Consider the following 13176-nt stretch of genomic DNA (forward strand, 5'->3'; position numbering starts at 1 on the left):
GAATTTCGTGAAAAATGCAAGGCATCATGTCGACGTTCTAAAAGTGTTAAGAGGTGTGCTAAATCACAGTGGCTAAATCATGGAGGTAGAAAGTCTTTCTTTCTACCTCCACGGCTTTTGTGGTACAAACAAGAAGTTGGTGTCAAGTGAGCCTGAAAGTGAGAAACCCAAGAAAGATGAGAAAAAGTTACAAGTGTTACTTTCATCCAATCACAGCTTGTTTTATTTTAACCCAATAGCGTCCATGTTTACATTAGCCGGTACCTGACCCTATATTTCCCCACGCCCTCTACCGGGGAAATGGGTCAGGGAACCAGACTAAGAGACTTCCTATTCCAATCCCTGAATGTCGGCTGTTCACTCACGTTTGGATATTTGCAGCATGATACTTCAAGTGTAATTTCCATCAACCAGCTGCGATGTGGTTCTAATCTTGCATCACACCTAGCCAAAATAATTAAATATGAATCGGTGACGTCACCGCGAAACAATTGTTAGTCGCCATTATGATAAAAAAATTATTCAGGCAGGCAATTTTGGCTCTTTGGTAGTCACTAATAACACATATAAGGATCACAAATATTGGTAATGATAAATGAAGCCATAAAAATGTATATTAAAAATAATATAATTTGTGGTTTAGATAGTGTTACCGTACAATTGCCAAACACTTAATACAGTTGATGTCTTAAACGACCCTAAAACTTCAGTCGGACTGAACACTCCTTCAGTAGTACTACAGAGCATGTGCTGAAGGAACTGTATATGGTAGCATAACAATTTGTGTGCGCGATGCTCTCGACAAGTGTTAAAGAGACGGAAATGTTTTGTAAAAAGCATTTATTACGCTTTAATATGGTTATAATGATGATTAGATAAAATACAATCAATAAATTAATGTATTGAATTCAAATCATCAGCTTAAGTCCAAGAAATCCCAGAAAGTATGGAATCAAAATTAGAGAAAATTTGACTATTCATATTAAAATCATATCAACATCGAATTAAAATATGAAAATTCCGATTTTTTTTAGCTCAGAGCTGCTGTCAGTGACGCGGAGCTAATCAAATGGGCTGGTTTTCCGTCGCCATCTGTCGTCGTTGTCGTCGTCGTCCGTCCGTCCATCCGTCGTTCGTCAACATTTGCTTTTCCTCTCAAACCGCAAGTCTTTGAAATTTGATATGCAGTTCACCTGGGGTGACCACTTTAGTCTGTTCAAATCGTGGTGAAATTTGCAAATTGTATTTTTGGGGTATTTTTGCGATGTTTGGTAAAAAAATCTTCTTCTCTGGAAGCGCATGTCCGATTGCTTTGAAATTTGATATGCAGTTTACTTAGGGTGACTTCAGTCAGGGTTGTTCAAATCGTGATGAAACTTGCATATTTGTATTGCCAATGAGCTGCAACTCTGCAAAATCTGTCAAACCTCAAGGTACCTCCAATTTCCTTAGATATCCATTGCAATCTGCGAATTGAACGATATAACCATTGACTTTGCTTGAACAACGTTTGCTTGTGGCAGAATAGGCAAGAAATTGTACAGATTTTTGTTTATTTTAAATTTCCCGCCATTTTCGAAATCTTGCCATGTTATGTGAAAAACAGAGAATTTTTTGACAAAGACGAGTGAGTCCCTTTCCCGTCCTTTCAGTTCGTTGCACCATGTTGTATTTCTTAAGATTCAAATGAGTACATGCAACATTTACGCTGTTTATCATGTAGTTGTATGGAAGCGGCCATATCTGGGTGCGGCACCCGTTTATTATTTGTCTTACTGAAACCTCCCCATGCAGTCCTACTCAGTGAATAATTATACTTGAGTAAACATCTCTGAGAAAGAACATTTCTATGAACTAATATTAATCTAAATATAAAATCATGAAAATAATGCCAAAAGTTGCAGCTCATGTGCCTTAAAGCCAATATCTGTTATTTTTTGGTCAAAAAATTTTAAAAACCTTCTTCTTCAAAACTACAGGTCAGATAGCTTTAATATTTGGTACATAGGTCCCTAAGGATGATCTTTTTCAGTTTTGCTCAAATTGTGCAAAAATATGCAAATTTGTATTTTAAGGCAATTTTTGTCATTTTTGGTCAAAAATTTTTTTCACTTAAACCGCTGGTATATAGGTTCATTGGAATGAGCAAAATGTGATATATTCAAATTATCATGGAATCTACAGTTTTGTTATTTTGGAGCAATTCTTGCCATTTTTGGTCAAATAATTTGTTTCTCAAAAAACTACTTGTCTGATAGTTTTAGTTGATATGTTCTAGGGATGATGTTAATGTGATATGTTCAAATTATGATGAAATCTACAATTTTGTTTTTCGGGGGCAATTTTTGGCATTTTTTATCAAAAATTTTGATTCTCAAAAAACTACTTGTCTGATAGCTTTGGTTGATATATTCTTAGGAATGATGTTAATGTGATATGTTCAAATTATGATGAAATCTTCAATTATGTATTTTTACAGCTACTTTTGCCATTTTTTGTCTGACCACTGAAATGATCTATCAAAGATTTCCACCTTCTTCATCAACAAATATGTCAAAAATAGTTATTTACTACATAACACAACAGGAGCTCTATCGGCCGCTGGGTCTTTTGTCTTAAAAAAGGGATGATATCAGACATTGTACGCAAATGTTTCATTTGCATACAACTGCGTATTGGCGTGGCTGAAGGTCCATCTTTTGCAAGTTTACTATCCCGTCAACATATTATAAAAGTTCTGGTCAATACTTGACAGCATAATACAAAGTAAAATACATAATAATAACTAAAATAACATAATACGTAACTAAATAAGAACATAATATACATAACTACAATAAAGCATCAACTCTTTTGCTCTAATACTATTTAAACCTAAGGAGTGTAGAGCTCGTTGGCTCTAATCTTCGACGTGAAACTGTTGAATAAAAATACAGACTGCTGAGATAAGCGTTAAATATATGCTCGGAAGGATATGGAAGCCTGATGAAATTTCTATTCCAAAGCTGAAGTTCAGCTCCACAGTGCTGTATAATCCACCTGGTACCGTTAATGCTTTTCTTTGGGACGTATAACCATTTGCCGAGGCCTGTGAAGATACATTATCAAACATTATCAAAAGTAACAGCCATTAATCCTTGTACAGGTATTATTTCAATTTTCAACAAGATTTCAAATGGAAATTCGTAATGAATATCGCTTGCCAGGTTTTATCACAGTTCGGTTTGCAAAGTCCGTCAATTACTCATTGGCCTTGTGATGAAGTTTTTGTCCACCTTCATATGTTATTAAAAATCAGAAGTTCGCCAGTTTTCGTCTGACACAATTCAGTTAGACTCACCTCTATTTCATATTGGCCAGGAAGCAATATCCTGAAGTATTCTCCATCTAAAGTCGTGTTAAAATAGTTACTGCGACCGATGACAGAAACTCTTGCCCTTGGAAGTGGATTGCCGTTTTCGTCAACTACCAGACCCTTGACACCTGTGAAATATGGAGATATAGCAATAAAATGGGAATATATTGTATTTATGGTTGTAGCTCTCTCTATGTAAGTTATTGCATTCAACCATATTTCCAACACTTTGCAATTTAGGTTTTCAGTTTCCCATTACAGCATTCCAAACCGCCACTGACAAGTTAATACAACCCTCCGAGAGTCTTTTTTCCCGACAGTATCATGCTGGGTGGACTGTTTTGCATAGAATTCGGTGCACACAGAAAATACTTATACCAAAGTTGGGTTCACTAGACAATTCACAACACTGTTTATCAATTCATTGGCGATTGGTGGACTATTATAAAATATTCCACTATATATTGTAAGACTGATACATACCCTGGTGGACCTGTTCGAGATATTTCATCATGGAAATTTTATTTTTGTTCCAAAAATCTTCAAGTAGAGACTCATCAGGGTACTTGCAGCAACTTACTTCAAATGTAAGCTCCATACATCCGTGATATACGTAATTGTAATCCTGCATTCCTCCTGTAGGTATAGCCAATCATAAATTTTTGTTATGATGATGATGATGATGATGGTGATGATGATGTTTTCTTGTATATCATACCAAATAAGAGGTTTATCTGAATAGAAACAAGCAACCAAATTTGCACTTCCGAGACTCAGGGCGTGTCAAATCGCAATGTCAACGACAGTGTTGTGCTCCGTCCATTTTAGCAAACTAGTCCAGTTTAATACATTTTTAGAATAGATATTTAGACTCTCCGTTTTTACAACGCTTTTCTAATCTTCTTTTGCGGAGTCAGTTTGACGCTTGTTTTTTCAGTCTTTTTGTCCGAAATCGGATATCTAATTGACTTGAAAATATTTTTCCTCCAAAGAGTTAAAGCCCAAATAGCTGTATCTTTTGCATTATTTTTATTATTTTACTTCAAGCAAAAACAAGTTTGTGAGAATATACTGATTTAGGTGTGTCTATACACTTATTATTATTATTTATTTAGATCCGCTAGGACTGTGTATGCTTAAACCACAGCCCCATGCGCAAATCGTGGATACCGTGCATATCTGTACTGAAATCTTCACACAAACTGCATAGGGTTTTCAACTATGACATTGTGTGTTCTGTTTCCTTTGCAATATTACAAATTGCAAAAATGGCAGGATATTAAAATGACCATTAAAATCTGAATTTACTTGTCAAATGTTTCAGAAAAGAAATTTTGGTTTCCTACTGCAGTTAAAGCCCAGACCCCTTGAGAGGGTAGAATTCAGAGAAAAAAGAAGAGAATAGGAGGATATTTTTAGGTCAACAAATTTTAAGAGTTACAGCTAGTGGAGCTTTGATACAACAAATGTGACCATATTGAATCTCGAATATCGGTAAAATTTCGGTGACAAATCTTCAACGTTGGCCATAGATTTGTATTGCTGGTTTTGAAAGAGAAAGAGGTTTATTGTTTCCGTTATGTTAAGTTGAGCAGAAATTTAATTTTTTGCGATTTCGAGGCACGGACGTCCATAAAGGTCTGCCATAAAATTATTGATACAGTATAACTTTATTGAAGAGTATGGCCTTCTATGGAAGGTACGTAGCCATAGCTCCTGATCCGATATCATCTCCTTTGATGTTATCAGTACTGAGGACTTGAGAAAGTGTTCATTCTATGAAATGTTGAATTTTAGGAAGAGTACACTTCTAATTCACCAAACTATTGAGGTGAACATACCACTAAGGTATTTGCAGGCTGTGTTACATTACGAGTATGACTGTTCGACCATGTGTGTGTTTGCTGTACATGAACTATTGGCCCGTGATAGGATATAAATAAGGCCGCCTTCTTCAGGTTATTCATATCCAAATCTATAAACTGACTGTAGCAAGTCGAAGCATGCAATAAATGTTATATCTCACGCGACGAGATACATCAGAAGCCTACCTGTCAGGCTGTACCAATCGGCTCCATTGGTAATTCCATCTTCAAAACCAGCAAAGTCATCATAATCATAACTATAATCATAATAATCATAGACGTCCGTGCATTTGTTGACGGTAATGTTGTACATATTGCCATGCTGTAATGAGTACACCTTAGCGAGATGTATAAACACGTCATCATCGGGTGACAAACTGTACTGGGCATCGTCCTCAGCTTTATCTTCTGTAAATCAAATAATTTTATCGCATTGCAACATATTTCAAAGGTGGGACGTTGCAGCTGTTAGAAAAAAGATATAAGTTAAAGTAGAGAATCTATTTACCCCGCTTAAAATAGTTTCCGCATTTTGCAAAAACTTGTTTAATTACACCAATACTGATCGTGTTTCGGTTGAAACGATAACGGGCCATGAGAAATTTGAGAGTCTGAACATGTATCTCCGAGGCGCACTCTACTTTAAAGGTGTACTGTCACCTGTTTCAATTTTGCCACAATTACCGTGGAAAGATAAAATATGACAAATCACAGATTTTGAGCGGGTGGCCGCTTTTTAAAAATAGCGCCCTCACATGGGTATTTTTAATTCCAAAAAACGCCCCTTTTGACCATATATGGGCATACTTAGATTACAGATGACGTCATTAGACTATCTACCGCCGGTGGTAGATAGTCTAATGATGTTATTTTTGCTCTTGTTTTGGACCTATTTTTCTGTTACACCCGAGTTCCTACCTTGGAGTTTTATGTATACATTGTTATCAGTCGATACTGAAACTTGTTTGCATTGACAATGTCCAGATTTCTTACCGAACATTCTTGTACCATGGAAGTGTATGTTCAAGATTTGCTCTTTGAAGATCTCATACTATGGAGGTGTGATCATTAATATTATAAAAGCCAACTGTGGCAAAACAGTGAGTCACCCTGGCTGACGAGCAGCCTGAGGAAAGGGCTCACCTGGTGCCAGGTTGTCGTACGGATAGTTAGCAAATAGGGCGCCGCCATGAAAATTTCCAGAGAGAACGAACGATACAATTTCCAGCCAAGACATGATTGCAGCTATTTCGACTTGAATTGGATCCTCGTTTATGTGCTGACGAACTATTTTACCCCGTTTAACAATCGTTTCTGTATTTTGCAATGACTAGTTTTATAACACGAATACTGCTGTTCGCGTTTCGTCTGAAAGTAGGACAGGCCATGAAAAAATTATCTAATTAACATATGTATATTTGCAATTACAGACTTTGCGAATATGGCAGCGTTTCTTTTGGAACTGACTTCGCTCTATGATCGTAGGTTGTAGATAGTCTTACGATGTTATTTTTGCTCTTGCACCGAACATTCTTGTATCATGGGCATCGATGTTGATTTAGGGAATGATTTTTGCACTCAATACCGTTGTTTGATTTTTGCTGAATGCAACGCCAATGTGAGTGCGGTCTAAAATTTAGCCTAAAATCGACCCGTGTTCGAGGACCAGCAGCAATATGATGAACATAGGCAGCTTCGGTTCGATGCCATAATTGCCAACATGACGGAATGGTACAACTATATATATTCATAAAAATTTGCCGTTTGCAGAGCTCATACTGTGGAGGTGTCATCATTAATATTATAAAAGCAAACTGTAGCAAAACAGTGAGTCACCCTTGATCACGAACGGGAAAGGACTCACCTGGAGTCAGGTTATCATACGGATAGTTGGCAACTAGGGCGCCGCCATGAAAATTTCCTGAGAGAACGAACGGTACAATTTCCAGCCAGGACATTATGGCAGCCGTTTCAACTTGAATTGGATCATCGTTTATTTCGAACACGTCAGGAAAATTGCGGTTCAAGTCATAGTGCCCGTTGTTGTATCTGTAAAATACAATTAAATTCACATAGTCACTACACATAACATGTACACAGTATCAATGACTGCTAATGGTAGGAGAGCCTACAGTTATTATGAGGGAGTGGGCCGCAGGAATGGGGAAAGGTCACATTTTACAAACTTGCCACTAGAAGGAGGGTCACATTTTACAAACGTAGTCTGTAGGGCGGATATATTTCAGATTGCCAAGTTTATGATGGATGCAAAGTCTGAATGAGTTGTGTAAAGAAACTTCACAACTTTACTGCCATGTATAGTGAATCAACATCGGTGAAAATTCCAAAATCAAATTTCTTGTACACATATGCCCTTGTAACCATCCTATTCTGATCAAGTAAATTTTTGCAAATTATCCAACGTCTATAAATGCACAGACAATGCTAGTTTTATATTGCAAAACAAACTGTTCATAGTTTCTCATACACCCCCATATATTATGATATGGCATGTATGGACGAAGCACTATACTCGCCACATCTTGGCTTCTAAAATTTGCCCCAAAAATGGTGACCCTCCCCCAAAAATGCTTGCGCGAAAAATTGCGACCCATCAGTACTGGCCTCTGCCCTTGTAATTTCTGTCCAGTCCCTTAGCTTATTACACATCCTATATTTGTTCAGTCAGCATTGTTATTGTTGGAAATTGAATTCAGGTTCGGACAAGAATTAATTTGTCAACAATAACACTACTCATAACACGTGTATGGGCTTTGTTGACAAGCAGAACTGCCTATAACATGTTGGCATACCAACATGTTATAGGCAGTTGGAAAGGAAAGTTACAACAAATGTCCTTTTAATATTGTAACATAACAAAATCAACAGTTCTATCAAGGTTATACACACATTTCAAACTTCGAGTTTGGAGGGGAGGGAGCTGGAGGTCACATTTTAGAAAGGGGCATCAGGGGGGTCATATTTTGGAAAGGGGAATCCGATGGAGAGTCACATTTTACATGATGGATCACCCTCAATTTCCTCCCGCCCACCCCCTCATAATAACTGAAGGCTCCCTTACTCTTGATTTTCTTGTATAACATGTCAATACATTCTTACACTTGCTGAACGGAGAAGTTAAGCAGATACTGAGCAATATCGAGAATTGGGCAACTACAGTACACGGCGTGTCGATGGAAATATGCGTCATTGAAACAAGAAGTGCCCGTCGTTCCTGAAGCACTGTTGATGCATATATTATCGATACCATACTTCTTTGATAAGCTTCTTTACTTCAAGAAAACGGTCAGATGCCATTCATTATTTCGAGTCACTAAATATCACCCGATATTTTGTAGACCTCGTATACAAATTATGCAATCTTTGCAATTAACAGTTGGTTTGTAATGTTCTCAAACGATGCAATACCTTCCGATGACCCCGGTACAATTGCCCTCAAACGCCACTTCAAAACCATCTGGGTTCATTGTTGGTAGGAGATGAACCCTGGTGTTGTCAAGGAAACGAGTGACATCATCATCCACGCCATAGTTAGAAAGCAAATGTTCAGCGAAATGGAGCAAGATTTCACGTCCGACAACCTGCAGGTGCAAAAAAGGTTTGATGACGGTTTTGGACGAGAACGTGATCTGGCAAGGTTCCGTACTTTGGTAAGCGATAATCTGGAAAAAAAATGTATATTACTTCATGAACTTCAAACAAAACCCTTGTTTCTTTACTGGGTTGACTGTAAAATCACCAGCGAGAGGCTGTAGGAATATCAACAATGTCTCCGACTTACCTCATTGCCGTGTATGTTACCAACATATTTCACCTCTGGGCGTAGCACTTCATGCTTCCAAGCGTCTTTGCCGGAAATAGCCAAAACCCAAAGTTTGCGTCCTGCAAATGAAAGTCGATGGTTACAGTGGCAGCTTCTTTCGAAAGCCTTTGGAAAAATGATTACTCATTATTACCTAGCAACATATAATGGCGTCTGATTCTTGTCAACATGTTCATTATCATATGTACAACTTCACTGAATACTTGTTTTGGCTGTGGTTACATGCTATACAATTACGCATGTCATACACAACTTCAACAAAGACCAGTAAAGCTTACGCATAGGACTGAATACGTTACCGGCGTAACTTTGTTCTTTCACCTGTTGATTCATTTATTATAGTTTCCAGTAAAAGTGATCGATTCTCTAGTCTTTTCATTGAATTCTGTGTTATAGAACGAACACGCCCCTCATGCGTAAAAGTAATTCTGTCAGAGACAAGCAATGTTGAATCCGTCTTCGACCACAGAGGTAAAGATAGTGAAAAATAATGCCATTGTTGTATCTGAAGGATATGTTTTGTTGTAATAGTTATTCTTGAGACGGCCACATAAAATAAGTTTTGATGTGTAGTATTTTTTCCGGGAAACATTACCATATTCACAGTCCCTCTAACACATATTGAACATTTTCAGCCAATTTTCATCTAATAATTATCATAAGCCTTAATTTTAATGAAAATTGATTCCATCTGACAAATTAAGATACCAACGAAATGCCCTCTCCTGTATACCTTTCACACTTCGTCCAATGCTGTACAGGTCAGAGATTTCATAGTATTTCTCATGGAGCGCCACCAGCGTCGACGACAAGGAGTCGTAATTGTGGTAAACGAACTGAACGTCTGGTTCTCCGAGAACGGCGGTGTCAAAGGTCACCAAAGCCGACAGGGCACACAAGCAAAATACATGACGTATAAAAACACTGCAATCATAAATGAACAGTATCCATAACTTTGATTTGCTGATTCAAAGCAGCTGATTCTTGTCTGTGCAGCCAAGAACTATTGGTTCACAGTTCGATAGCTATGGAACGTTCCATTCCAGCTGCAGAAAGGATTGCAATCTTGTAAGACTATAAGTCACATAGACAGAAAAATAAAAGTTAAAGTAAGCCAAATACAAAGAAAAGTTGCCTGAGTTCAAAAGAGGTAAAAAACGATGATTGGTAATGCAAGGAACATTTTTAAATCAATATGGGGTAAAATGACTTTGATATAATTCTCCTTTAGTTCTTTGAAATCAGCAATATTTATTCCTTTGATAATTAAAACATAAGCAACGATTATGTGATCATGTAAACCATACGATATTGAGAGTGAAGGTAGGAAGAATAATAAATGCTGTGGTGTGAATTTATTTGATTTTGACGCTTCGATTTGCAGTAAATGTATCACTCAAGTGTAAATTGCAAGCTACCACCTTGGCTTCGGCCTCTTTCAACTTGAAACAGAGTTGAACGAGCTCCTTGGAGATTTTTCACTTTTGCTGTGTTGCTAAACCTTTGATTTGATCTGATTTTTCTCCTGGTGTACAATCAGTATTTTTGCAGAGCGCCAATAAAAGAATGACCAGTGCAATAGATTTGCTATCGAATAATCACAACACCACCTGGGAAATTTTATGAGATGCAAAACATGAAGACTATTTGACTTTGTGAAGGTTGATTTGGGCAGTAAGAAAGTCCAAAGTCCCATTTTGCATTGTGATATGACGCAGTAAGTGAGAAAAGTAATGTTACTTGCTATCTCTTTCACTTTTATCATTATCTGCTTACAATATAATTAAGCCATATATCCAAAACTAGTTCAAATCATGGGTTACGTGGAAAATTGCTGGCATTAAGTCTTGCGTAATAACAGTCAAATTCTGAAGAGCCGCACAAAGCAAATGGTTGATATACACGTTGTCTGTAATGCAATGATAACAACAAGAGCATAAACTTGTAATGTCGATGTGAAGTAATGTGCGGCAGGCATGCAAACTAATGTCGAGTGCACTCAGAAATGACAGAATATTAGGTGAACTAGATACGAGTTGGGGTACAGCATGGTCCCGTGATAGAGGGACCCTTGGTAGAGTAACCGTGAAAAACCTGACCTGGGCTGCCAAATTTCAACAAGGTTTGTATGAAGTAGAAGAGAAACTGTTGCAAATGATTTCATCTTTCAAAAGTTCACCTACCTGAACCATGAATGTACTTTTTTGTACATCCATACCTGAACCAAGGCTAAAGAGTTGCATTCAACAGAACTTTGTAGGCTGAACGGCTAAAATGATTGTGAGATAAGATAAACATGACGTCAGTGTCGCTTACACTATATCAGTCGCCGTATATGCTTCCTGTACGAGATGAGATTTTGGTCATTAAAACACAGTAATTCAAATGTCGTCGCTTAGCTCGACCAATAGAAATCATCTTGGAATAAGTAAAAGTGGCTTTAATCCACCGTCCAGGATCAGTCAGAATGACGCACTTTTGGGGAATTACAAATAAATGAAACGGGAACACTGAGCTGTATCCCTGGTTGACAGTAAAGTGGAACCTTCTTAGTGTCATTTTGACTGATTTCTGACAAAACGTCGTCACTGTGAAGCTTACCTTGATGCCATATTACAGGAACAGCAATCACGCCACTAAGTTACAGCAAGGCGTTGAAGTCTACTCGGTCGGTTTTTGCACAAAATCGTGCAATACGTCAGATACAGCACTACTCACTACAGGTGTAAGCTGCAGTAAGGACCAGTGTGGGTACGTATGATGACGTATGACGTAACTCTATTCCTGCTTCACTCTGTGTCTTACTGGGGAATAGCCTCAAGCTGTCTGTTGCGAACAGTATTCGTATATTGTCCAGTCCTTACCAGATATCAGAGGTACCACGGGACCGTAATACTTTGTGTAATTGAAGACGAACACGCTGGTAGAATTGAGATTGATGGCTTTATTTACTGCACGGGAACTCAGCCCGAGTTACAACTTAAACTCTCTCATCATCGTCTCTCATCGTCTCTCCCTGAATGAATGTCATTTCTCATTTATCACAATTTTAAGCTTACTCTCTTACGTAATCTACCTTTACTCAAACGGTAATACACATTGTATTCTATTGACACACCATCTCGTGATACAACGAAATGCTGACTCTTCATGATATGTTGACTCTGCAAACTTACAGTCATTGTCGGCACTTTTATTGCCACCTGGATTGTCACCTTGAAACATCACGCGTTGTACATGTGTACAATCACGTCACTTTCTTAAATTAAAGATGCTGACGTGTAAAATGCTGACATGGGAGATATTACAGCATAAATCAATATCATAAAACCCTGTTTGTGTCACTCGGTACTAGGTAGAAAGTATACGCTCGATGTGAGAAATTTAAGACTGTGACACTCTCCCACACTTTTCAAAACCAGCGTCCTCGCTGGGCAATAAATGTATCATCAAAAAAATAATAATAATAAACATTACATGTAGTAGAGTCATAAAAGGAAGGGATTAAAGGAAGCTCAAAAATGTACCAGATCCAGACGATTTAACGTACAAGACAGCAAGGTCACGCCACGCATACACTCAATCACACTGGGGCCCCATCTCATACTCGCATTTGTGTCAAACGTAAATGAATCAACCACGTGACCATTGCAATACCTTATTACAATACATTTCATAAAGAAAAACGAATGTTCTGAAATTAAGTAATTACAACATTTGCACTAAAAGTCTATTTTCAAAACTCAAAAAAAGAATAGTCGATACTTACATACTTTTATCGGTACGAAATTAATCGTCTCTAGTGTAAATTCGCTACACAGTTAAATACGTCTGTAAACTTACATTACTATGGTTATCACGTGGTCATTTTTAAAAAGAATAGTCGATACTTATATACTTTTATCGTACGAAATTAATCGTCTCTAGTGTAAATTCGCTACACAGTTAAATATGTCTGTAAACTTACATTACTATGGTTATCACGTGGTCATTTTCCCGCCAGTCTTTGATCGTTTCTAAAGATTAAACAATATCACACCATTGAATATCCCGTACTCGATTGTTCTCATTGAAATCTTAACTAATAATTAAATAAAATGTCACACTATCTC

At 37.5% G+C, this 13176-nt stretch overlaps 2 protein-coding genes across 2 annotated transcripts in view; one reads left to right on the forward strand and one right to left on the reverse strand.

The window, feature by feature from the left end:
* LOC139143758 (puromycin-sensitive aminopeptidase-like) overlaps nucleotides 1-13176 on the forward strand; it is a 539468-nt gene that overhangs the window by 105353 nt on the left and 420939 nt on the right. The window lies entirely within an intron of this gene.
* On the reverse strand, nucleotides 715-11847 carry LOC139143737 (carboxypeptidase D-like). The gene is made up of 9 exons (XM_070714277.1): nucleotides 11666-11847; nucleotides 9798-9988; nucleotides 9023-9123; nucleotides 8650-8822; nucleotides 7085-7269; nucleotides 5407-5628; nucleotides 3839-3991; nucleotides 3341-3483; nucleotides 715-3088 (listed from the first exon to the last, which is right to left on the reverse strand). The coding sequence occupies exons 1-9, from the start codon at nucleotides 11674-11676 to the stop codon at nucleotides 2900-2902; spliced, it is 1368 nt and encodes a 455-aa protein (XP_070570378.1). The 5' UTR covers nucleotides 11677-11847; the 3' UTR covers nucleotides 715-2899.

This window comes from Ptychodera flava, chromosome 11, assembly GCF_041260155.1.
Source record: "Ptychodera flava strain L36383 chromosome 11, AS_Pfla_20210202, whole genome shotgun sequence".
NCBI lineage: Eukaryota > Metazoa > Hemichordata > Enteropneusta > Ptychoderidae > Ptychodera > Ptychodera flava.

Coding starts and splice junctions, on each gene's coding strand:
- LOC139143737 (XM_070714277.1), bottom strand. Junction 5,629..7,084: donor GTATGATAACCTGACTCCAG/GTGAGTCCTTTC, acceptor TTTGATTTACAG/AAGATAAAGCTGAGGACGAT. Junction 3,484..3,838: donor TCTCGAACAGGTCCACCAGG/GTATGTATCAGT, acceptor CATATTTCACAG/GTGTCAAGGGTCTGGTAGTT.